The sequence below is a fragment of the Leptomonas pyrrhocoris genome (genome assembly GCF_001293395.1).
Source record: "Leptomonas pyrrhocoris isolate H10 chromosome Unknown, whole genome shotgun sequence".
NCBI lineage: Eukaryota > Euglenozoa > Kinetoplastea > Trypanosomatida > Trypanosomatidae > Leptomonas > Leptomonas pyrrhocoris.
In genome coordinates, this window is record NW_015438374.1 from 19,973 (window position 1) to 44,090 (window position 24,118).

At 56.7% G+C, this 24,118-nt stretch overlaps 10 protein-coding genes across 14 annotated transcripts; all 10 read left to right on the forward strand.

Moving 5' to 3' along the window:
* Positions 1–5: 5 nt before the first annotated feature.
* On the forward strand, positions 6–1,145 carry ABB37_07282 (hypothetical protein; the record flags this gene model as incomplete). The annotated part of the gene is made up of 1 exon (XM_015805852.1): positions 6–1,145. The coding sequence occupies one exon, from the start codon at positions 6–8 to the stop codon at positions 1,143–1,145; it is 1,140 nt and encodes a 379-aa protein (XP_015655329.1).
* Positions 1,146–1,559: 414 nt separating this feature from the next.
* On the forward strand, positions 1,560–2,301 carry ABB37_07283 (hypothetical protein; the record flags this gene model as incomplete). The annotated part of the gene is made up of 1 exon (XM_015805853.1): positions 1,560–2,301. The coding sequence occupies exon 1, from the start codon at positions 1,648–1,650 to the stop codon at positions 2,299–2,301; it is 654 nt and encodes a 217-aa protein (XP_015655330.1). The 5' UTR covers positions 1,560–1,647.
* A 553-nt stretch (positions 2,302–2,854) lies between these two features.
* ABB37_07284 (hypothetical protein) lies at positions 2,855–5,192 on the forward strand. 2 transcript variants are annotated; one of them, XM_015805854.1, is made up of 1 exon: positions 2,855–5,192. In XM_015805854.1, exon 1 carries the CDS (start codon positions 2,929–2,931, stop codon positions 4,951–4,953), a length of 2,025 nt encoding a protein of 674 aa, XP_015655331.1. In that variant the 5' UTR covers positions 2,855–2,928; the 3' UTR covers positions 4,954–5,192. The 2 variants fall into 2 exon arrangements, with proteins under 2 accessions (XP_015655331.1, XP_015655332.1); XM_015805855.1 differs by having other exon boundaries at positions 2,858–5,192.
* A 367-nt stretch (positions 5,193–5,559) lies between these two features.
* ABB37_07285 (putative mitochondrial seryl-tRNA synthetase) lies at positions 5,560–7,080 on the forward strand (the record flags this gene model as incomplete). 3 transcript variants are annotated; one of them, XM_015805856.1, is made up of 1 exon in its annotated part: positions 5,560–7,080. In XM_015805856.1, exon 1 carries the CDS (start codon positions 5,656–5,658, stop codon positions 7,078–7,080), a length of 1,425 nt encoding a protein of 474 aa, XP_015655333.1. In that variant the 5' UTR covers positions 5,560–5,655. The 3 variants fall into 3 exon arrangements, with proteins under 3 accessions (XP_015655333.1, XP_015655334.1, XP_015655335.1); XM_015805857.1 differs by having other exon boundaries at positions 5,572–7,080; XM_015805858.1 differs by having other exon boundaries at positions 5,575–7,080.
* Positions 7,081–7,983: 903 nt separating this feature from the next.
* ABB37_07286 (Protein kinase putativeprotein kinase) lies at positions 7,984–9,511 on the forward strand (the record flags this gene model as incomplete). The annotated part of the gene is made up of 1 exon (XM_015805859.1): positions 7,984–9,511. The coding sequence occupies exon 1, from the start codon at positions 8,312–8,314 to the stop codon at positions 9,509–9,511; it is 1,200 nt and encodes a 399-aa protein (XP_015655336.1). The 5' UTR covers positions 7,984–8,311.
* Positions 9,512–9,999: 488 nt separating this feature from the next.
* ABB37_07287 (hypothetical protein) lies at positions 10,000–11,108 on the forward strand (the record flags this gene model as incomplete). The annotated part of the gene is made up of 1 exon (XM_015805860.1): positions 10,000–11,108. Exon 1 carries the CDS (start codon positions 10,539–10,541, stop codon positions 11,106–11,108), a length of 570 nt encoding a protein of 189 aa, XP_015655337.1. The 5' UTR covers positions 10,000–10,538.
* A 1,580-nt stretch (positions 11,109–12,688) lies between these two features.
* ABB37_07288 (NGG1 interacting factor 3-like protein) lies at positions 12,689–13,676 on the forward strand (the record flags this gene model as incomplete). Its single annotated transcript, XM_015805861.1, has 1 exon — positions 12,689–13,676. Exon 1 carries the CDS (start codon positions 12,837–12,839, stop codon positions 13,674–13,676), a length of 840 nt encoding a protein of 279 aa, XP_015655338.1. The 5' UTR covers positions 12,689–12,836.
* A 329-nt stretch (positions 13,677–14,005) lies between these two features.
* ABB37_07289 (putative cell cycle sequence binding phosphoprotein (RBP45)) lies at positions 14,006–15,128 on the forward strand (the record flags this gene model as incomplete). Its single annotated transcript, XM_015805862.1, has 1 exon — positions 14,006–15,128. The coding sequence occupies exon 1, from the start codon at positions 14,256–14,258 to the stop codon at positions 15,126–15,128; it is 873 nt and encodes a 290-aa protein (XP_015655339.1). The 5' UTR covers positions 14,006–14,255.
* Positions 15,129–16,218: 1,090 nt separating this feature from the next.
* On the forward strand, positions 16,219–19,632 carry ABB37_07290 (hypothetical protein; the record flags this gene model as incomplete). 2 transcript variants are annotated; one of them, XM_015805863.1, is made up of 1 exon in its annotated part: positions 16,219–19,632. In XM_015805863.1, the coding sequence occupies exon 1, from the start codon at positions 16,534–16,536 to the stop codon at positions 19,630–19,632; it is 3,099 nt and encodes a 1,032-aa protein (XP_015655340.1). In that variant the 5' UTR covers positions 16,219–16,533. The 2 variants fall into 2 exon arrangements, with proteins under 2 accessions (XP_015655340.1, XP_015655341.1); XM_015805864.1 differs by having other exon boundaries at positions 16,222–19,632.
* A 937-nt stretch (positions 19,633–20,569) lies between these two features.
* On the forward strand, positions 20,570–23,919 carry ABB37_07291 (hypothetical protein; the record flags this gene model as incomplete). Its single annotated transcript, XM_015805865.1, has 1 exon — positions 20,570–23,919. Exon 1 carries the CDS (start codon positions 20,833–20,835, stop codon positions 23,917–23,919), a length of 3,087 nt encoding a protein of 1,028 aa, XP_015655342.1. The 5' UTR covers positions 20,570–20,832.
* Positions 23,920–24,118: the final 199 nt, after the last annotated feature.

Here is a 24,118-nt window from a genome sequence, read left to right on the forward strand (position 1 = left end):
AAGACATGGGTAGTGCGCAGCAGCGAGTTGGCGAACTGACTGAAGAGGTTGCGGAGGTGCGTGCGGATCTGAATGCTAAAAATGCCTCTTTGGAGAAGTTGGAGGAAAGTCTTGTTGCTTGGAAGGACAAGGTGAAGGCGGCAAAGGTTGGTGACACGGAGCGGATTCAGGCTCTGGAAAAAGAGCTGGGGATGCTGCAGTCAGAAGCGGTGGACGTGTTCCGCTCCGTTGCAGGTTTCCATGGCAGTACTGAGCCGGTGCAGGTGGTGGAAAAGCTTCCAGATGATTGGGTTTCGACAGTCAACTGGTACCTTATTGAGGTGCAGACCACTGTCAACGCGTTCTGCGAGGAGTCGAGTGTCAGCGTTGGCGAATCAAGTGTGATGGCCTCCATTGAAGCAATGTCTTCTTTCTTAAAACAGGAAAAAGAAACCATGAGGGAAGCAGTCGCGGCGAAGGTGCAGAGTGAAGCTGAAGTCGCATCTCTCAAGGAAACAGTGGCCACGCTGACCACTCACTGCTCTGAAGCAGATGCGCGCATTGCGTCTCTCAAGTCTGAGGCGGCCAACTCCTCTGCACAGGAAGAGCGCATCCGCGAAGTGGAGGCCGAAAACACGGAACTGAAGACGCGCTGCGACCTGCTGCGCAAGGAACTGCAGCGGCAACGGGAGGCGGTGCACCGAGAGCGGGCCCAGCAGCACGACGCGGCGGGAGCGGAGTCACCAGCGTCGACCAGCGCGGAAAGCGCGAGTGCTGTGCAGTCTGTTTTGCGGGCAGCAGCCGGCGGCATAACGGACCGCGACGTGGCGTCTTTTGTCAGCAGCCAGGGCTCTCAAGATGGCCTGGTGCGATCGAACAAGTCCAAGCTGGAACAGCTGGCGAAGCAGAATGAGGAGCTGAAGCGAGAAAACGCCCATAACAACTCTGTCATCGCGCAGTACATCCGAGAACTTGAGGGCTACAAGGCAAACGAGCGCATCCAAATCGGTATTGAGTACCTGCGCAACATCGTGCACCAGTACCTGTGCGCAGCAGATGATCTTCGGCCGAAGATGATCCCGGCGATTTGCACGGTCTTGGAGTTCAACAACAAGCAAAAAAGCGATGTACTGGCGGCGAACCCGCGCTGCCCGCGATTTCACTGATTCACAACAATAACGTACTCTACGGTGATGGTTAGCCTCGAGAAGAGTGACCGCGTTGTCTTCTGAAAAGTGTAGTTTTTATTCCAGCTTTTAGAAGCTCAAAAGAGTGGTCGACCAGCGACTGTTAAGTGAAGTCTGTGTAGATGAAAGTGGCAAGTATTGAGATGGGCTGCATTTCGGTACATTTTGGCCTGCTGATTGCTTTTTTAAAGGTGCTTTGATGGAAAGTCATTATTGGACTGCCGTGCCTAGCACTCGCTTCTTTACGGCTGGCTACAGTGGCGACGCTCACCCTTATTCTCTCTCCCTCTCACCCCACTCTTGTCGTTTTAATGTCCACCCGTAATGCGATGTGTAAACTGCGCCGTTGCTGCTCTCACTCTGCTTTCTTCTCTCGTTGTACTCTCTCTTGTCAGTTGGGTTTGTTGGGTTTTTAGAACGAGCAAAACGGAGGTTGATCGTTGCGCTACAGCGATTCATTTTTGTTGCTTCAGTGAAAGTGATGGTCAAACGCGACCTTCAAAAGGAGAAGCAGCTGGAGCTGGCCGCTATCTGGGGTAGCGAGGTGCAGGGCGATGCACGCTTCCCAAAGCGACGAGGCGCGGCGGCGAAAAAGGACATCAGCACGGTAGAGGACAACAACGACGTGGATCCCGATGTGATGTCCGACAACGGCAGTGATGCGGGCAGTGCCGGTAGCGAAATCATCGGCTCCGCCAAGAAGGAGACGCGCAAAAAGGCGAAGAAGAAAAATTCTACGGAATACCGACTTCATTGCTTTCTCGAGCCGGGTACGGAGGTGAACGCCGTTCGGACAGTTTTCGAGGCGTACGAGCCCAAAGTGGTCCTCCGGACTTCACAGAAAGGTAGTCTACTGAACAAAGCGCAATTTGCCGTGCTCACGTTTCGCAACAAAGCGATGGCGCTGCACGCCGTCAAGGTGCTGGACGGCACAAACCAGCGCGATTCGCTCGGTGTGTCTCAATTGAAGCTTAATCTGATGCTGACGCGTCAGCAAAGCAAAATCGCTCGCAAGAAGTTCAACCGCAAGATTCTCAAAGATAAGCAAAAGAACATGATACAGGAGGAGCAGCAGGACTTGGAATTTATCCGCAGCTTTATAAAGCAGCAGACGGCTCCCAAGAAATCCAAGTAAGAGACACTGTCACGATGCTGACCTTTTTTGGAAAGCAGAAGGAACGCGTCCCCTTTAACCTCCTCTGCGTTGATCTGCAGGTATTGTGCTGTCTGTCTTGTTTTTTTTTTCTTTACTGTTCGCTACTTCCAGTGTGACTAATTAAATGTGTTTCACGTGTAATCGTAACCTGCGTCGAATTGCGCCTCCAATAACATCTCTTAAACCGAGAAACGGATTATTTATTTTCCTGACACGCTCATTGACCTTTTCGAGGTCTTCCTTTACGAGTCTGCTTGCGTGCATTCAGAGGGTTGTGCCACGTTGGCTTGATTGCATAAAAATCTCTTGCTCTGCCGCTACTCAAGATGAAGTGAAGAACGCCTTCTGCACGCTTCCTTGACGCTACGAACTGCTCGTCATTAAAGCTAAAAGGGAAGCGTAGGTATTTGGTTTTTGCTGTTGTGGAACCTGTGTTTCTTCTTATCCACACTTCTCGGTGTTACACTGCCTCTCTCGCTCCCCAATCCAATCTTTCTCGCACATACATTTGTGCTCTTTCCTCCTTAACCGAAGCAGATGTATCATCGCTGTCTCATCCGGTTGTCCATTCCATTGAAATAGCAATCCCAAACAAAATCCCTATACATGACGGCGGTGGAGGAGGAAGGGAGGGCGACGTACGCGGCGCTAGAGGAGATTCGGCCACACAACACAGGGCCGCTGCGCACCATCACGGCGGTGGACAGCTACGCTGGTACAACACAATGTGCCGAGGCAGACATCTATCCAGTGCTCGAAGGCGTCGGCACCGTGCACGCTCGACTCGGGTACACGTTCAGTGGGGCTCTGGAGAAGGGAGAGCCGAGCGGGCAGGGCACATTGCGCTGGAGTGACGGCCGCACCGTCGTCGGCGTCTTTGCGCACGGCACCGTCGACGGCGTTGGCACGCTGCATTGGCCGAACGGCGACCTCTACACCGGGATGCTGCGCCACAGCGTCCGCAACGGCTCCGGCAGCTTCGTGTCCGACGGCGGTGCGTCGCGGTATGAAGGGGACTGGCAGGACGGCATGCGGCACGGCGACGGTGTGCAGCAGTACGCCAATGAAAGTGTGTACACCGGGCAGTGGGTGCACAACGCACGTCACGGCCGCGGCACCCTGCGCTACTGCACCGGTGACGTTTACGAGGGCGAGTGGGACGGCGATGTCCCTTCTGGGCGGGGTGCGATGGGCTGGGTCGATGCCTCGAAAGCATTCTTCAAGGAGCTGTACGTGGGGGAATGGCGGGACGGACAGCCGGAAGGAGCCGGGCAGTCGACATACGTGGCCGTGCCAAAGCAGAGCGCTACCACACCTGTGGACGCCTCCACGCCATTGCCGGTGCCGTCCATGTTCATCACGCCTGCGGAAGCACGGCTGAACGTGTACATGGGTGAGTACAGCAAAGGCCAGCGCGACGGGGCTGGAACCTTTTATTACGCGGATGGGAGCTGCTACCAGGGGAGGTGGAAGGCCGGTGAGAAGAGTGGACTGGGTTTCTTCACCTCCGCTGTTGGGGAGATGGTGGAGGAGCAGGACAACTTTCATTCCGCGTTGGTAGCCAACACCGACGCCGAGCAGATCAGCGCCCTCGCCATCGTGCCCACTGTGTCGCCGTGCGGACTGGGCAATCTGTTGGAGTCCGAGGACGATTTACGTCTTGTGCTGCACAACCTCCTGCAGCGCTACAACACCACGTTGAAGACACTCTTCCAGCACTGCTGCCGGTTGAGAGAGGGCGTGGCGCTGCCTTCGACGCCGTGGGATTGGTGGCAGCAGCGGCTGCCTGGACGGGTGACGCTGGTGCAGTGCCTCGCCCTCCTCCACACGGCACACATCATCGGCGCTGACTTCACGATTGGTGATACCCTACGCACAGCCGCGGATGTGGTTGACATCGAAACGACCGACCTGGAGATGAGCATGCTCTCCTCCACGACCCACGGACCAACAAGCCTGTCCTCCTCCATCGAAGACATCAACCAGGCCGACGGCACCCTCAACTACAGACAGTTTTGCGAGTGGCTCATTCGGGTAGCGGTGCAGGTGGAGAAGGGCCCCGCAACGATCACCGTCAGTGCGAAGCTGAGTGCGCTGCTGGAGGGCTCCTTGCGTGTGGCCACCACCTCCACGGGCAGCCCTTCATCTTCGTCTTGCGTGGCTGCGGTATTCCTCCCGCATTCCCTGCGGCATTCTGCGGAGGTGCAGGCGCACCTTCCCGCGTTGAGGAAGTGTTATAAAGAGCTTCAGACCGTGCGGGACGGCGAGCGGGACTGCTGCAGCAGAGTGTCACTGCGCTCCTCCCTTACGGCGATGCGGCGTACACTCGCACAGCACCACCTCACCCCTGCCGGCGTTGCAGAAGCGCTGGCGTGGTTGAAAGACGAGCCAACGGCAGCGGCGCCAAACGATGAGACGGCCCCATCGCAGTCGTTAGCCGAGGAATTGAGAGTGTCAGCCATGACCAAAAACAAGTTGGTGCAGCAGCCGAACGAGAATGCCGAGGCAGCGCAAAGCTTCGTCGAGTTTGTAGAAACGATCATGACAGCGGCACACCTCGCCGATTGCTCTGACGGTGCGAAATTCACGGCGCTTCTGCACGAAATACAACGCGGGCTGTACGAAAAATAAAATAGAAAACGAAGGTGACGCGTTTGGATCTAAAGTGAGGAGGAGCACGATTCTCAAGCAGGACCCGGCGGCGAAGCTTATGGGAATGGATGTCCCATCGCACACGTCAGCTGCGCAAAGATGTATATATTGCTGTGGGAGGTCTCTCGCCTAACATGTATCATTAGTTTTTCGCTTCGTATCTGTTTTAGCGGCGAGCCGAGGGCTTGTGCAAGGTCTCCCAACAGAAGCATTTCAAATCTGAGATACGAGAAACACAAAAGAAAGTAGCCGGTATAGAAGAGTGAAGAGTCGCAGGTCGCTGATTTAACTACAAATTGCCAATCCAAAGACGCCGGCATTCACCGCTGTGTATTTCACCCCAGATGGCGCTCTGCACGGTCATAAGGCGGTCGCACCTCTTTCATGTTATCTTATTCAGTACAAAAACAGAATCGGAGCTACAGAACGGTGTTTTTATTGAGAGCAGTAGCGCACACGCTCTGATGCTGTCTCTTCAACATTTTCCTTCTCCTTTCCTTTCCCTCCTCTGTGTTGATCTCTATGTGTCGCCGCTGCTGTTCGAACACGTTGAATAACATGCTTTCTTATATACGTACATGTCAACGCCTTAAATGGAGGAGCATGTAACGTGCAGCGACTTTCTTTCTCATATTTCAAAGTTTTCTTTTGTCCTCATCTTTTTTTTCTATCACGGCAACGATGGGTCTCGACATTCTTCTTTTCCGCGACCCCGACACTGCTGCGGCCGTGCGAGAGTCGGAGCGCCGCCGCTACGCGAAGCCGGAGGTTGTGGACGAGATCATCGCGATGGACCAGAACTGGCGCCGCACGCAATTCCTGAGCGAGGCCACCAAGAAGATGATCAACACCTGCAGCAAAGCCGTCGGCGAGAAGAAGAAGTCGAAGGAGGCGGACGGTGACGTGTCGGAGGTGCCGGCGGAACTGCTGGCCGCGGCACACGAGGGTAATCTCGATGCGGACAAGGTGAAGGGCCTCTGCATTCTGCAACTGAAGGAGCTGTCGAAGGCCCTCGCGGCACAGGTCACCGAGCTTGCCAAGGCCGCTGCAGAGCAGGAGCAAGAGCGCGACCGTCTGGTAGTGTCTGTCGGAAACGTGCTGCACGAGTCAGTGCCCGTGTCAAACGACGAGGACACGGGCAATGTGACGGTGCGCACCTTCGGTGACGTCACGCGCCGCATGAAGCTCACCCACGTTGACTGCATGGAGAAGCTGGGCCTGATGGACACGTCGAAGACGGTGACGGCGATGGCTGGCGGTCGCGCCTTCGTGTTGCGTGGCGGTCTGGTGCAGCTGCAGTTCGCCCTCATCTCGTACGCCATGAACTTTCTCGTGTCACGCAACTACGAGCCCTTCTATCCGCCTTTCTTCTTGAACAAGGACTACATGAGCGCCGTGTCGCAGCTGTCTGACTTCGACGAGTCTCTCTACAAGGTGTCGGGTGACGGTGACGAGAAGTACCTGATCGCCACTAGCGAGGCACCGATCGCTGCCTACCACTCGAACAAGTGGTTTACAGAGCTGAAGGAGCCTCTGCGCTACGCCGGTGTGTCGACGTGCTTCCGCAAGGAGGCCGGCGCCCACGGCCGCGACACACTCGGCATCTTCCGCGTTCACCAGTTTGATAAAATCGAGCAGTTCGTCGTGTGCTCGCCTCGCGAGGACGAGTCGTGGAAGATGCTGGAGGAGCTCATCAAGACCTCGCAGGACTTCAACGAGAGTCTCGGCCTGCCCTACCGCGTCATCAACATCTGCTCCGGCGCCCTCAACAACGCGGCGGCGAAGAAGTACGATTTGGAGGCGTGGTTCCCCGGCTCCGGCGCCTTCCGTGAGCTCGTGTCCTGCTCCAACTGCACGGACTTCCAGTCTCGTGGCGTGAACTGCCGCTTCGGACCCAACACGAAGGGCACGTCAGCGAACAACACGAAGGAGTACTGCCACATGCTGAACGGCACGCTGTGCGCCGTCACCCGCACGATGTGCTGCATCTGCGAGAACTACCAGACGGAGGAGGGCATCGTCATTCCGGAGGTGCTGCGGCCGTTCATGATGGGCACGGAGATGCTCAAGTTCCCAGCCGAGGCTGCGAAGACGGAATCCGCTTAGCGGAGAAGGAGAGCGCGGAAAGCCCTGCGGTGAAAGGAAATGGAAGAGAAGGAAGAAATACTATTGACAAGCAAAAGGTGGCTTTATCTTTATTCATTTCCAGTCTCAATTATCAAATTTAACACTATTATCTAAAAAAAAATGAATTAACGCTTTTTGTTTGTGTGTGTTTGTGCCGGTGGCGTGTGTTTGCAGGTCTCATTGATAACTGAACGGCGGCGTTGGCTGACGTTGTTGTCGTTCTGTGCTTTCTTCTTCCTCCCCTAGTCATTGTTTATATCGCCCTTTTTGCTGCACCGATGTTGTCCGAGCAATTTCGATGGGGCTGCACGCCACTCCTGTGTGTGTGAGGAAATCTCAGACAAGGGAAAAGAAAGATTACGTGCTGCGATGGAATGGCACGTAGGATGACGGAAAGGGGAAGCATTTTTAAACCTCTTTGGTTGGTTGAAGAGACAATCACTACAAGCAAGGAGGAGCAGTCAACAGAACGCGCACACGTCAGCTTTACTGCAGCGTTAGCTAGACCACGGTGAATCGTAGAAGCACAGACATATATGTATCGCAAGGTGCGTTGTTACACTCGCAGAAACACCTTGAGTGTTTCCCGTTTTCCCGAAAGGTGCGCCTGCCGTTTTTCTCCGTTGCATGCTGGCTGCACATTCATTGGCCCAATTTCGTAGCCACCCTTTAAAGGTGAAGACACCGAACACGATCAAACGCGTTGAGTAGAAAACTCTCTGTTAGTTGTTGTTGCCGCATCAAATCGTAATTCCACCTACTAAGCCCACATCTGTCTCCTCCCCTGCTCGCGAGTGCGACACTCCCCGCCCTTCCCGAATTCTTTGTTTGCCCCGCTTTTTGCTGATGGTGTCCCTCGCACGCGCTGCACACGCCGTATGAAGCTCTTGTGTTCTCATCTTTCACCGCATATCCGGACAAAAGGAAGAGGGAGAGCTATTCCGCTCGGCCACGGTAAGTCCTTCGCATGTGAAGATATCTGTTCTCTGCACACGCACGTACATACACACAGAGACACGCAACTCCTCTCATCTTTTAACAATAATGTATGAAGCGGCACTGCGTGACTCTTTTAGCTGTTTTTAAACTCCCATCTTCTCGCTCGCAAGCGCTTTCGTCTCGTCTTTATCGCGATGTAGCTGAGCTCTGCGTCGTTGAAACCAAAGAGTGTTGTTTTTCATCGGTTTAGTTCGTGTCCGGTGCTTCACGGATGACGGAAGAACGAACACGACGGGATCGCGACGAGGGTACGGAGGAGCCCTCACCACGGCGACGCACGCGGGTGGAGCAGATGCACCCCGCCATGCTGAAGCGCTTTGAGGAGCTCGCAGCTGAAGCAACAGGGGTGCCGTGTCTGACGGATGACGTCCTTTTCCGGCGGTACCGTCGTGTGTTGAAGGTCGGCGAAGGCAGCTTTGGTGAAGTTTTTATTCTCTACGATACGGTGGCACACACCTATCTCACCATGAAGCGCATGCATCGACTGCTGAGTCGACGGCGCACTTCCTTAGGCATCCACAACACCACCTTCCGCGAGGTGGAGCTGCTCTCCACGCTCAGCCACCCGAACGTTGTGCGGATGATCGACTACCACGTCCTCTCGGACGGGAGTCTGGTGCTTTTCATGCCGGTCATCGCGCATGACCTTGCTTCGTTGATACGTCGCTGGCCCGCTGACGTCTCGGTGCAGTCGTCTTCGTCCTCCGTCTCGCCGTCGGCCGCCGCCCACGCCGACCACACACGCATGCCGCTGCACGTCGTGAAGTGTGTGTTTCGCCAGCTTCTCGCTGGCCTCAGCTATTTACACCAGCACAAGATCATCCATCGCGATTTGAAGCCCAGCAACGTCATGGTGGACCGCACGGGCATCGTGAAGCTGATCGACTTCGGTTGGTCACGGTTTTGTGCGGCGTCGGGGGCGATGACCGGCCCGCCCTGCATCACAACTTTTCGGCCGCCTGAAGTGCTGGTGGGTGTCCATGACGACTACGATTTTAGCATTGATTTGTGGTGCTGCGGCTGTATTCTCTTTGAGATGCTGACCGGCGGCGTGCCATTTGGCCGCAGCCGCAGCGAGGCCGATTGCCTGGCGAACATCGTCGACTGGCTCGGCTCTCCTGCGCCGACCAGCACTGTGTACTACTACCGCCCGTGCACCGTACGCCTTGCACAGGGAAAGACAGATACGTTCGCGCAGCGCTGCAGCAGCTACGGCATTCGACCGGCAGAGACAAGTTTTCTGCGGCGGATGCTATGTCTGGAGCCGAGTGAGCGGGCAACCGCGGATGCCCTTCTCACGGACCAGTGGTTCACCAGCGCACCCGTTACGTGTCTGCCGTGTGAAATTCCTCTTCCGAAGCACAATAAGTTTCGCCTTGTCGAGGTGAAAAGGCGCGAGTTGGAGGAGTGATGCCCTGGGAAGGCCCCTTCTAACCGAGCGGCGTGTCGTCGTGTGCAACTGTGAGTGGCACGTCACAGCGACGTAAGTGTATTCTCTCGCTGTCCGTGAGGTACGCTGGAGGGGTGGGCGGCTTATCGCCAAACATACGTTCCAGACGCTGCTGCAACTAAACACAAAACACAAAGCTCTTTAAATATATAGATATATATTACACAAGTGCGATGACGGTGACCGTTCCGAATTGAGACGTCAGTTGGCAACAGAATTTGTCTCTCCGGTGCTTTTCCAAGCTGCTCTGCTCACCGGCGAAATCAACCCCAAAAAACAAAGCCGGAAGAAGGAACTTTGCGAACCATTTTAAGTAACACCGCCGCTCCATGCGAAATTATCCTGCTGTTTCTGTACACGAAACGCACCCTTCTAGTCACTTACCTTTCCCTTTTTTTCTTCGCCTCTTGTCTTTTCTCTTTCACATTGATGTCAATGGAAACACCGCAAGGCAGTGGTGTGTGTGTGTGTGTGTGTTTGTGCATCAGCGAATGTGAAGTACTCTTCCTCAACACAAGCAGCAACACCGTCCGTCAGTCGACGAGGAGTCCGAGCACGTCCGAAGAAAGAAATAAGGTTCAAATCACAACGTACGTGTTCTCTCTGTTCTTCCTATTGCTTATACTTCCTACTCCCTTTTTGTGTCTTCTTTCTCCTCTCCGGGGGGCGCCAGAGCGCTTTGCGGCGTTGACCGACGCGCTGAAGCATCACGACTCTCGCTCTTTTTTTCTTGCTGAGGTTTTTTGCTGCCAACGAATGTGTCGGGGGGTATAAAATCTCTCGTGCTGTCGTTAGTTATCATTACTGTTTTCTCCGGTTACTCTCGTACGCTCGAGTTGTTGAGGCGTACTGCATTTTCTTAACAATATATATAGAGGGCTGTATTAGGTGTTATTTGAACGCGCGCTTTTCCTACTCTCCTCTCCGCTGTCGTTCGTGACCTTTGCAGGTCGTTCCGTCTTCCCTTACCCCTGTGCACACCGCCGGCATGTTCAGCGATGCGTGCGGTGGGAGACGTGAACACTACGTCGATCTATTTGCCGATGAAGAGGCCCGACTGGGGCAGTACAAGGAGAAGCAGAGTTGTCTCCTGGCGATTGAGGAGGTGGTGGAGCGACTGCGGGAGCAGTCCTGCATCCATGAGCGCATCGTCACCGTGGAAGAGTTCGATGAGCCGACGGGCCCGCAGAGTGTGCTGAACGTGCTCGCCAAGTCCTGTTACTTCGTTGTGGTGCAGACGGCCTCGTATTGGTGGTCGCTGGAACGCCGCGACGACACCATCGTCATACAGCGCTCGAGGAACTTCAGCAGTGTGCACAGCCGTTGTAGAGGCTCGTACCGTAGTTATCGGTGGCTGCTGGAGACGGCGCCGACAAGTCAGCGGTCGGTGCGCTGTCGACGTGGCCCAAAGTTGGTGGAGCTGTTCAGCTCGATGCTGCGCGATCACGTCTTCGACGCGAAGGGCTGCGAGTCCTCCTCGTGGGAGTTCTCCAGCTACGTCTTTGATTTTTGTCTTTACGGCCGTCACCCTTCACGTACGCAGGCAGAAGTTAACTGAAGGTGGTTCGTCGTTGATGCACTTGCTTTCCAGGCACACAGCTTTTGCGTGGTTTGCTTTCGCGTTTTCGTTTCCTCCTTATCTTTGCTCTACCCTTTTGAGTTGTTCCCCTGACGCTCTCTTTATCACTTTCTTTCCTTCCTTGTTTTTCTCCGTGGAGCGCGTTGCATCAACCATTTCCACTTCGCTTCTTTGTTTCCTTTGTGTTGTTTTTTTATATTGACGAGTCCTCTGTTTCTAATCACTATTACTCCTGCTACTGCTTTATCTCTCTTGCTCTCCATCTCTCACTCTCTTGGAGCAGTGGTGTCGCTCACGGAGAGGGAGAAAACTGGAAAGGCACAACGGCGAGCTGCACGGTGCTCCTCTTCTACTTTCTTTCTTTCTGCATTATTAGCACTGCTCACCTCTAGAGGAAGTCTAGACATTTGTCTCTTTTTTGTCCTTTTCTCACTTCTTCTATTACCCCCAGTGTTGTTAATCACTTTTACTGTTGCCTGTGTAATTGCTACTGCATCCGCTGCTGTTCTGTGGTGCTACGTACATGCTGGCTGACTTCGCTTTCATTTGATTTCTTTACTATTTCACTGCCTCGTGCAATTACAACATATGCGGGGGAGGTCCAAATTTGCTGCGCGATTCTTTTTTCATGGTGGCAACATAAACTCGCAAAGACGTTTTTTGAATCGAAAATGTTGCCGCTTCTGTGCGGCAGTTTTTTTGTTATTACTATTGATTTGGTACTCTTGCTCGGTGCACATCACTGCGCAGAGAGGTTAATCGTGGCGCGCGGAACGCTTTCTCTTCTTACTCGGTCAATACTATTTAGTGGGCCTACAAAAGAATATCATCTCACACTTTGCACGTGATGGGGAACTCCTTCTCGTTTTTTTATTATTATTATTCTGTTGTCTTCACACCTCCGCCTCGCAGCTTTTTTTTTTCCTTCCTTCTGTTGTCGAAACGAGGCCATACAAAAGTCGCGTTAATCACCAGCAAAACAAACTCTGACGTTTGTTTGCTCCGCTTCTTTGTTCGTTTTGCACGCACGTGTTTACCCGCAACAACGCGACATATTTTTCTTTAATAGTCATTGCTGATTAGAGTGTTTTTCTTCTTCTGTCAAGGAGTGTGTTGCCGTTGCTTCTAGTCGTCTTTTTCTTCGCCTCGTGGCGTCTCCTCGGCGCCGAGTGGTGTGCCCTGCGTGACTCAAAAGAAGAAGGAGGAAGCACAAACGAACTTCGTCGAAGTAAAGCAATAATTGGTCACTCGCTTGGAAGTGTTGGGTGCACTTGTCGTTGCTCCGCCCTCCAGCTCTGATCCACGCAGCATCTTTGTCTTGCTCTGTTTTTATCGCAGAGGGCGTGAAGAGGAAAGGCGCCGACTGCAGAAGGAGAAGGAAACTCGGTGTTTGTTCTGTCCTCTCTCTCTCTCTTCTACGCAGCTGTCGCTGCCCGCAGATACTGTCGATTGCCTTCCCTAAGCGGCCTCCCTCGACCTCTGCTGCACTCTCCTTCCTCATCCCTCTTCTCGGTGCTTTCTCTCACGACGCGTACTACGATGATTTCCGTAAACCTTCAAGGAAAACGGCCTGAAGAAGCAACTCACGGTCGCATTTTTTTATCGTATATCGGTAGTGCACCTGACGGCACGTGTGCTCCGTTGACGTGCATAACTCCCAAAAGGAAAAATCCCTTCTCTACCCACGTTAGTTCCGTGCAAACGCAGATGTCGCTTCTCCAGCGGGTGGTGCAGGCGATGCAGGAGGTGGCGCCGCTAAGCCTCGCTGATCAGTCCTGGGACAACGTCGGTGTGCTCCTCGAGAGCCCCGCGCCAAACAAAAAGAATGTTGTGATGCTGACCATCGACCTGACCCCGGCGGTGATGGAGGAGTGCGTGCGGAAAGGCGTGGAAGTGATACTGGCCTACCACCCCCCGATCTTTCGGCCCATGAAGCGACTCGTGCTACAGGACCCCAAGCAGCGGGTGCTTCTCGAGGCGACTATGGCCGGCATGTCCGTCTACTCCCCGCACACGTCCCTCGATGCAGCGGAGGGCGGCATCAACGACTGGCTCGCCTCGCTCGTGGCCGGCAGCGGCAAGTACACCGCAGCACCCATCCAACCCACCGCTGCCTACGCGCCCCATGCGAAGGAGCAGACGGAGAGCACCGGCATGGGTCGAGTGGTGCTGCTGGAGGAGGAAATCGAGCTGACGGCGCTTGTGCAGTCGTTGAAGCGGCAGCTGGATTTGCCCACGTTGCGCGTCGCCCTGCCGGATGAATGGAAACCGTCGCACAAGGTGAGCTCCGTCGCTCTCTGCGCGGGTAGCGGCTCGGGCGTCTTCCGCTCGCTGCGCCGCCGCGTCGATGTCCTCCTGACGGGCGAGATGGGGCACCACGAAGTGCAGGCGGCGAACGCGGCCCGGCAGGCGGTGATACTGTGCGAGCACACCAACACGGAGCGCGGGTTTTTGAAGTCGGTGTTGCAGAAAGCGCTCGAGTCCATGTTGGAGGGCACGACGGTGTTGGTGGCGGAGGCGGACCACGACCCGCTGGTGGCGTGGTAGCACAGCAACGATCGTCGTCGTTTCCTTTCCTTTGCGGATTTCGTCTATGCTAGCCCTCGACAAGCCGTACCAAAAATACCGTACAAGAGGAGTATTACTGCTCGTTCTCCCGACCGTTGCCTATCTTACGTGTGGCCGCGAATGCTTCACGCTCAGAAAGACTCGGCAAACAATCTTCGTTTTCATGTCATGCGTTGCCCGTATCGTGGTGATCACCCAACACAACAGCGGCGCATCGAAGTGTGATGACACACTCTTTCGCTCACGCGCCAACCCACCTTCCGTCTTGACTGTCCCCCCTATTCCTGACCTTCTCCTCTGGCGCACAAAGATCGCCTGCTTTAGTGCTGTGAGACGCGCACTCCAATTCTGCCTTTAGATTCTTTATTTTGCTTTGTGCTTTCCGTTGATTATTTCTCTTCTACACATTTGGTGTGTGCTGCAGCGTCTCTTCACCGTAGATCTTTCTTTTTTCCGACTCGCACATTGCCGCTGTCCTTCAACTCGGTAGACTTAGGCGTCTTACTTTACGGAGCGTAGTCTTCTTCGTTTTCTTCGCACACCCATTCCTTCGCGGCGATGAACACCTCCCTTCTCGTGCAGGACGTCGAGGAAATACAGGGGGCGGTGGATTGGTGGTACCGCCAGTCGTCGTCCAACCTGCAAGCCAGCCACGCCTCATTCATTGCGCAGCTGCGGCAGCTGCAGGAGCGCCTGGGCGACGAGGGCGGCCTGCCTTCCTCCGCCCACGTCGACGCGATGATCACCCCGCCGCGTCACATGTACATGTCCGACGACAACTTCGCTGGTTCGCCCGCCATGGCCTCCCCGCCCATCAGCCGCGGCCAGCTGAACTACGATAACTTGCTAGACGAGGTCGTCAGCAAAGGCACTTCGATGCCGCCGTTCAACCCGGAGGAGGAGGCGGAGCGGCGCAAGCGGCCCAACCCGGACGCGGTCAAAGTGCCGGCTACCCCGCCAGACGACTACAACGGCCCTTGCCAGGTGCTGGTGGAGTTTAAGCGCAAGCGGATGCTGCAGTACGAGTCGCCCTGCTACGTCGCCCCAGGCGAGCACGTCGTCGTCGGTGGTGATCGGGGGGAAGACATAGGCCTCGTCACGCACACGTGGACCGGCGCGGAGGCGCAGCACCTCGGCGAGAATCGCGACAAAGGCGTCGGCAAAGTGCTGAGAGTGGCGAGTGTTTTGGAGGTCACGCAGCTGCAGGGGGTGCAGACGGAGCTGGAGACGCGTGCGGTCGAGGTGGCGCAGGAGAAGGTGCAGGAGAGCGGGCTGCCGATGCGCATCGTGGATGCCGAGTACCAGTTCGATCGCCGCAAGCTGACGTTCTACTACCAGTCGATGCACCGCCTGGACTTCCGGACGCTCGTGCGGGATTTGTACAAGACCTTTCGCGCGCGCATCTGGATGGAGCCGGACACCGCCGCCTAAGTGGCAGTTGTTCTCCATGGCCGTTTACTGAGATCGTCTTCAGCACAGCTAGATGAACCTTTTTCGCTGACCACCGTTAGAATCAAAAAAGGTTGTCCTTTGAGTGGAGGCGCTAGATGCCTTCAACGTTGTTGGCCGACGAGATTCTCTCCCCGTGTGTGTACGGGTATGCGGGAAGGACTGTTCGATTCCTGATCACAGTGAAGGGAGGAACACCGTAGACGCGGTGTAGAGGCGCGAGAGATAAAGTGGGCGAAAGCCGTTCTGACTCTCTGCGTGTCGTTGGAGGGTGCGATGGATCCTGTCTCCACGACACCGTTGTTGCTGTAATGCATACAACTTGGATTCCCGTTGATGCGCTGTTTTGTGCATGTGAAAGCGGTAGAAGGTGAGAATGCTCCGAGAAAAGACACAGACGTGGTTTTCATCGCGTCTGTCTGAGGGAAGGGGGAGGGAGGGTGCCATTTAGAAGAACGAAGTACTCATATACAACAAGATTACTGAAGGCTGTAGAAACTAACACCCTTTACTTGCTTCAGCCCGTACTTCCCGTGTATTGGTAGAGATGCGCTGGTTTTTGCGCAATCTACGTTGTAGTAACTGATGAGCCTCCTCCGATATCCGAAGCGTCATGGTTGTCTGATGTAGAAAAACAGCTTTCTAAAAGGAAAGTCGAGGCCGTTAGACCATTAATTAAAACTTACAGGTCTCCGCCATGTCTGCGACGTATGTTGATTATTTGTATTTTAATGGAGTGCAATCAAATCTGTGCGAAGAGAGTACAGTCTCTGTTGTTGTGAGTAGCTGCTGTGCCAGGCAGTTCAGCGGGCGCTGAGCTTTACCTTTGTGCGCTGCTTTCCCTGCAGCAATGGGCCACTTTACTACGTGAAGGCTTTGCACCGACGGTTTTGTTATCCCCTGCTTCCACCAAAGGAGCATTTCGCATAGAAACAGGAAGTGGGATGCCTTGGTAGAAGCGACTCTGTTTTTTTTTTTTCAATGTCCTGCAGTTCATGTTCTGGTTTTATCTTGCTCCTTTTAAAACCCTTTTCAACTCCATTACTTTATTGTGTTGCTCATGTACGCTGTAAGCAGCGGTATTTCCTTGCTCACACAAACACAACTGCGAAGGGGCGTCTCAACTCCCGGACACCGTCGCGCCGCACACACGTGTGAGAGGCATCGCTCTTCATCACCGTCAACAACTCAAAAAAGGACTGCTCTTATTCTGTGTATTCTTGGAAGCTCACATATACGCCACACACCGAGCACATTCAGGCACTCTCTGAAATACAAGTACATCAAGTCGCTTTGGCCTGCCTTTACTCCCCTAGAAAGTGTTGATGCGTTGATTATCTCCCTCATTTTCCTTTTTTTTTGATTCTTAGATATTGGACTCGTTCAAATGGACTTAGACGCCGACATCGACCGCTGGCGCAATCAAAGCCGTCGGAACAGCTACGACTCGTACTACCGACGTCCCAGCCGGGACGCGTACAGTGCGAACTACGATCCACCCTCGAAGTCGTACTTCAATGGCGACCTCCCTTCACGAGCGTCGCACCGGCGAGCCCCACCACCACCGCCGCCTCCGCCTCCTCCGCCGCCGCCGCCTCCGATTCCGTCCGAGTCAAGTCAAGACGTGGAAAGTGTCAAAAAGCGGCCGAAGCGTGCGGCCTCGAAGCACCACCCTGTCAGACGGCGCGGGCGATCAGCGGCTTCATTTTCGGCCTCTTCCTCACCGTCTCGTAGCTCGACGAGCAGCAGCAGCAGCAGCAGCGGCGACGACGACGGCGCGTCCACAGCGGACACGTCCTCCCGCTCCGGCACCAACAGCTCCACCAGCGAGACCACCACCACCACCACCTCTCCTTCTTCCTCCGCCTCCTCAGACACGGACAGCCACACCAGCACAGTCTCCTCCTCTCACCACCGCAGTCACCGCCACGCCGCACGGCAACACAAACGCAAGCCGTCGCTTCCAAAGAGCCTACAGACGGCGCTGGTGCGCGTGGCGCAGCGACCCGGCAGCGCAGCGCAGGACGAGGAAATCGCCGCCGCCGCTGCCTGTCGCGCCATTTTAGAGAAGGAAACCGAGTTGAAGGAGAAGGAACTGCAGCTGCTGCGGCAGAAGAAAAGCTTCGCGGCGGAGGTGCAGCGCCGCTCCTCGTTGCCACACCGCTTCACCACCGAGGACGAGGCCCTCCGCCAGATGCAGCGCCTCGTCGACCTACAGGACACGTACCCGTCACTGGAGGACTACCTCACACGCACCGCCTCCGCAACGAAGGCCATCGCTGGTCCTCCACCACCCGTCGTCGCCGAGAAGAATGCGCCGACCGATGCGGGGGCCCTGGCGTACCTGCGCTCCTACAGCCCAGCGGAGGAGAACGCATCGACGCCGTCCGCCAGTCGCGTGTGCAACGCACCTAGTAAGCCGCCCGCGGCGATGTCTACTGCGAATGAAAAAAGTCCCCCATGCACCACCTCTGCTCTCAGCAGCGGCCCCTCCTTAGAGCGCTTCCCCGCTAGAGACGATCACCAGCGGATGCTATCATTAGCCGACACGCCCACGCAGCACACGGACGCCACGTCGCATATCGATGCGCTGGAAGCGACGGTGGAGAAGAGGAGGGAGGAAGACGACGCCGCGCCGGCGCTGACCATCGAGGCTGACACCACAGAAGAGAAACGAGCTCCTCCGCCGACGGCGCCAACGACCTCTGCGCCGGCGCAGGAACCGCCGCAGCACAACGCCGTCGGAGAAACAAGTCTGTCCGCAGCGGAGAAGAGTGCGCCGGCGGAGGAGCACCACCCACCCAACGCCTTCAGTAGCAGTGGTGGCGGTGAGCACATCATTCGCATTGAGTTCCCGCGACGCCGGGTGAAGGTCAAGGTGCATCGGCGACGCAGTCAACCGCGCAATCACGCTCTTACCGCCCACTCCGACTCAGACGAAGATGAAGCGGACGACGATGAGGAAAAGAAAGAAGACAGCCGCCACGCTACACCGATCAAAAGCCAGCGCAGCCCAAGAAAGGCTACGCCTGCGCCATCTCAGGAGCGGCGCAGCAGCAGCACACCGTCCCATGCCAACTCCGTCTCTCGCCCGTCGGTGCTGCTGCCGCCACCGGTGGAGGACGCGCCACCGCGGCAGCTCCTGCCGCCACCGCCAACGCCGGCCACTCACCGACAGGAGTTCGCCGTGGCCCCTCTTCAGCAGTTTAACCCACGCAGCGCAGGACAGCAGCAGCAGCCGTGGGCGACCGCGAACTGGCCGTGTGGCGCAGGCCGTTCGGGCAGCAGCGGCGGCGGCGTCGCCCCTGTCGAAAGCCAAAAAATGAAGGACGGACCGCCTGCCGCGTGGTACGCCTCGAACAGCGTGGTGCCGCTCTCGCAGCACGAGTTCAAGACGCTGCTGTGCTCGGAGTACCGACCACCGGAGACGACCTACGCGGTGTCCCCACCAGCGGAGGCGACAGACCGGCAGTCACCGGCAGCCGGGGCAGCCCTGCCGCTTCCCTCCGGCACCGTCACGCCGGGTCGGCCACGAACTGGGCGGGAGCTCTACGAGCCCTACGACGACGATGCGGAAGACAACAATAACCGGCGTGTGTCGCCGCGACGACGCTCCGTGCAGGTGCTCGACCCTGCGGAGGAGGCCGCCGGGGAGGAGGAGCGGGGAAAAGGGCTTCGACCAGAGAAAGCGAAGGACAAAGCGAAGGACAAAGGGAAGGCGAAGGAGCGCGGAAAGCCACGCGGCGGCAAGGCGGCGACACCCCCAGAAGAAGAAGAAATGGACACTGGCCGTTTCGTGGAAGCGGAAGGCGAGGCGCAGGTGCCGTCTCCACCGTTGCCACCACCGGCGCCTGTCTACGCAGAGGACGGCGAGTCCGTGGTCGAGTTCCCGCCGCCGCCGCACCTGATGGCCAGCGACATGCCGCCCCCAGGCGACGTGGGCAGCGACGGCGATGTCAGCTGCTGCGGCTGTGAGGGCTGCGATGGCTGCTGTGACTGCTGGGGCCGCCTGTTCAGCTGCCTCTTCCCCTGCTGCGTCGGACCGCAAAAACAGAAGAAAACGAAAAAGAGCACGAAGCACCCGAAGCAGACGGCCGCAACGCAGCCAGACCCACAGCGACCCTTAGCGTTCCAACGACCTCAGCCCACTCCTCCAAACCACTGGAGCGATCCCACGCCGGTGCGTCAGCAGGAGCCTTTTAATAGATATGCAGCCCAGTACTACCCCGATCCCTCAGCTGGTCCTCCGCCGCCGCAAGCTCCACTGCAAGGTCCGCCCATAGCACAGGTTCAAGGCTCGCAGCTGGTGCAGCCCGCCCCATCACCAACTCCAACGCAAACCCTCGTCAACACAAATGCTACCACCCCACCGCCTCCGTCTCTGTCTCAGCCGCAGCCGCAAACGGAAAGAGAGGCTGTGAGGTTCCAGTCAGGCGGTGCTGGCAACATCGTCCCCGGCAACCCCGCAACCGTAAACGGGGCGTGAACGTGAAGGTCGCTGCGGGGTTGCCCCTTTCCTTTGATTTCTAAAAATAAAAAAGCGTAGATTATTTCTTGTTTCCATCCCGACCGCGGTTTTAGATATAGAAGAGCGATTCAACTGCTGCCGTCGGTGCCCGCAGGGGTGCAAAGACAGCAGGAGAGAGAAAGAGAAAAGAAAGAAACAGGGAGAACCGCGAAGTATTGTCCAAAGTGGGAGTTTTCGCTGCATGTTCCTATCCATTATTCCTCGTTTACATATCTTCATTGTTTTCTGTATTGTCAATGATTTATTTTTGTTTTTGCCGCTGTGCCTTCACGGGTACAGCAAGAAAAACGTAGAAGTCTATCTCAATTGCTCGCCCGTGTGTGTTTCACATGTGCGTGTGCGTGTTTATGTTTGCCCCACGTCTTCCCCCTCACCACGCCCCCCTGCTCTTCTGCGCTCTCCTCCTTCTGGAACGTGTGATAAAGTGCGTGGGTTCGCAGTGGCGGATGCAACGCGCCTGTTTGTGTGTTTGTTAGTTTTTGCAAACACTATCCTTTTTTTTCTAGTCCAACTTCTTGCTGACTTTCTCAGAGAAAACCAAAGAAAAATGATCGTCAAGGAAATCAGACAATTGTAATGCACCTTAGTCGACTAAGGTGCGATTCTCCTCTCTCGGCTCCAACAGGATTGTGAGTGAGGGAGTGTGAGTCGTACGGGCGGTAGAACAGAACCAGATGACCTTATCGAGCGAGTAGGCGCAGAGCAACGCTGCGTTGCGGTTCGGCTGGTGGTAATGCACGTCAATGCAACAAATAAATACTTATGAAAGTGTATGACCGCTTCTCCCCTTCCCCCCCCCCCACTCTTTGTTCTCTGTTGTTTTATTTCAATTTCTACCTTATTCTTGTACTTCCGCTTTTGCACCGTCGCCGTCGCAACCGTCGTTGTTTTCAATAGCTGGATTCTTCATCGGCAAGCCCACGTGCGCAGAGCCGGGTGGATGTCACCGACAAACCACACCGCGGTCTTGAAGCGATACACGTTGTTTCTCTCCACCTGAATTTCACTCTCAGCTACGAGGCTGCTTTCTTTTCTTTGCTTTCCCCATTTGGGTGTTCTCTTTCATTGCGTTTTCTCAGCTACGTTTAGCCGCTGCCTCTGCTTCTTCTTCCTCTCCTCTACATCGTAGCCAACAACCGTGGAGTCTTTAACTTCGCCATGGACGACGCAGAGCCCACGAAGAACGATCGCCGTATCTACCAGGTGCTGCGTGACCACTGCGATACCCCGCGCATTCTCTTCTCCACCGCCGATCCAGTCGCGCTCGACCGCGATGGCACACGGAAGTTCGTGCTACTCTTCTGCACCAAGTACTACACCTACATGATTAAAGTGAAGGGCTTCAAGCTGTACGCGGTGTGGACCAACCGGCAGCTCTCCGTCACGGCGGAGCTGAGTAAAGTGACGCTGACCTGCCTCGACGCTCGGGCCATCAGCATCAGCACAACACCGAAGTCCTACAAGGAGACGACCGATGCGGCGCTCAACGAGTTCAGCAGCGTCACGCTGACAACGGCCTCCGCGGCAGACGCGGAAGAGATCGAGGAGCGCGTCATGTACATCGTGGAGAGCGCGCAGCGCACCGCCGCCTTCCTAGCACAACAGGAGCGCGGCGGCGGCTCCCTCAGCAACCGCGCCACGGGCGATGAGGACGAAGACTCGCAGTCGGGGGGATCGTCGGACAGCGACGACGCCGACAACGCAAGCCCGTCCGTCGCGCTGTCGATGGCGGCCGCTGCGGCTCGCGGTGCGGCGCTGCAGGGCGATGCGGCGAAGAAGAAGAAAGGCACCGACGCGGTGCTGAGCATGGCGCCCTCCCGCTACATCGCCATCACCTCCCTCGTGGACGGCGAATTCGCCGACTACACGACCTTGAAGAATGCGTACATGCGGCGGGAGGAGGAGGACCTCCTGCGCGACTTAGGCGTATTCATAACCGAAAACGAGGGTCAGGTGGAGGCGCTGTGCGAGCACCACTACCCGGCGCTGCTCCACGCCGCGCAGCAGTGCGTTGACATCTCCGAGCGGGACGCCGAACTCGTCGGCGAGGAGCTGAGCGGCGCCACAACGCTGGTGCGCACCGCCGTCGTAAACATGAAGAAGGTCACCTCGAACCTTTTGCTGTCGCGAAACACGCGCGACAACCTGCAGCAGGTACGCGGGCTGCTGTCCAAGTCCATTGCGGTTGCCGAATATTTAGAGACGGCAGAGTCTCAGACGGACCGTCAGCAACTTGTCGGCGCCGTCACGACACTGCGCGAGTTAATTCGGCTCGCCGCCCCCCTCAGCGAGTACGCCATCGGCGAATACATACTGCACGTACGTGTGCCTGCCCTGTCGCAGGACGTGTTCAGCTACGCCGTGCAGCAGCTGAACAGCTGGCTGCGGGTGCTGCGCGACAAGGCGTACCCGATAGGCCAGGCCGCCATGAACTGGAAGGGCACGACAGCGGCGGGCTACCTATCCTCGCACATTGAGATGGCAGACGCGAGTGAGCAATGGTGGTTGAAGGAGGACTTCGTCCCGGCGCAGCTGCGGGCCGCTCCGTTTGCGGAGGCCGACGCGATCACCGCCGTGTCGAACGGGGCGGGCATCCAAGCCGTTTTTATCGAGCTGCACCGCGAGGAGTACCTGGACAAGTACTACGGGGAGGGAAGGTGGCAGCAGGCGCGCGCGGACCTCCTCGAGGCACCGATGGTGCTGACCGACCTGCCGCCTGCGGAGGTGCTGCGTAAGTTCACGCAGTACTGCGCCACGGCGCTGGGCTTTATCTTGATCGAGGACATCGTGTACTGCGCCACCTCACCGCACCTACGCTCCAGTGCGGAAATCATTCAGCTGTGGGCGGTGCTGTCGAGCAAGGTGGCGGAGCACGCTCTCCACGTGCTGAAGGTGCTGCTGTCGGACCCCAACAAAACGGACGAAGCGGTGCAGGAAGTGCTCGTGCTGCAGTCGCTGATCCGGTGTGCGGCGGACAACGTGAAGTGCGTGGAGGTGAGCAACCTGCCGCTCTCCCGCGCGATGGAGACGTGCAGCGACGAGCTGATCAGCTCGTGGTTGCAGCAGGCCTGCGTGGAGTGTATGCTGCTCATCAGCAGTGACGCCTTCAACCCCGCGACGGCCACCGACGCGACGCAGTTCGAAGACAAGGTTGCTCGCTTCCACTTCCACCGCTGCGTCTCGCTGGAGCTGCCGATCCCGCCCGCGTACACCTCCGGTGTGGTGACACTCCCGTACAGCAACGTTGTGCCGCTGACGGGCGACTGCGTACTTAAGTTCCTGGGGCAGTGCTACACCACTATCATCACGGACCCGTCGACGGTGGTGATGCCGTCGGAGCTGAACAACGTGGACGAGATGCTCCTCAAGTACCTCACGCTGCTCTTCCGCACGATGGCGGAGTCGATGTTCGGTCAGCTCATGACCTTGGGCAGCCGCTCCGTTGTGCAGCTGGCCGTCTTCGTCACGAGCTGCTCCATGATGCCGGTGCTGGTGTCGTGTGCGGAGCAGCAGTACATGCTGCACTGGCAGTGTCAGTACGAGCGGGAGAAGACGCAGGCCATGGGCTCGCCCAAGCTGATGGCGGATTGTGCGAAGCTGTTCTCCAAGTCGCTGCAGCAGGGAATTGAACGGCTGCTCGCTGCGTTTATGGGCGAGGTCGAAGACCGCCTGAAGAACGTCGACCTCATTTCATTTTGGAAGGCCCAGGTCGAGAGCCAGCGGCAGGGCAAGAAGGCGGAGGGCGACAACTTCATGTCCTGCATGGAGTACACCCTCAGCATGATCCCCAAACTCAACGCCGTGCTGCAGAGCACCGTGGTGCGCAGCGTCGTCGGCACGACCGTCACCCGGGCAGGGATGCTGATGCAGTCCAGCGTTGGCACCGCCATCTCTACCGCCTACCGCGGCGGTGCACGCGACTTCCAACTCTGGCGTGACTGCATCGACGAGTTTGAAAAGCAGTGCAACAACGGAGTGCCGGTGTGGCAGCGACGGCTCGGGGAGCTTCTGCCGGGGATCAGCGCCGCCACTCGATTTCCTCTCAACGGCACCGTCACGGCGCAGGAGGTGCGGCAGTCGTTGCTGCCGAATGAGCAGGCGTACAACACGGAGAAGGCGAACCAGCCGCAGATTTTGGCGGGCATTGAAGGCGCCGGTAAGGTGATGGCGAAGGGCTTCCAGGTAGTGGGCAAGGGCGTGGCTGCCACCGCGAACGTTTTCAAGAAGGATCAGCAGCAGAAGTGACGCCTCAAAGCATCTCAAATTGCTTTCTTGTTCGGCGCAGCAAAGGTTGCCGCAGTCCCGACTGTGTTCTACAGCTGCGTCCGCAAGTACACTCAGCAGTCATTGCGTCGCCGCACGAACGAGCCTCAACTACTTTTGCAGCTTGACTTCTGTGTTGGTCGGCGGCTGACCGTGTCGCACGATGTTCTGCCGATCTTTT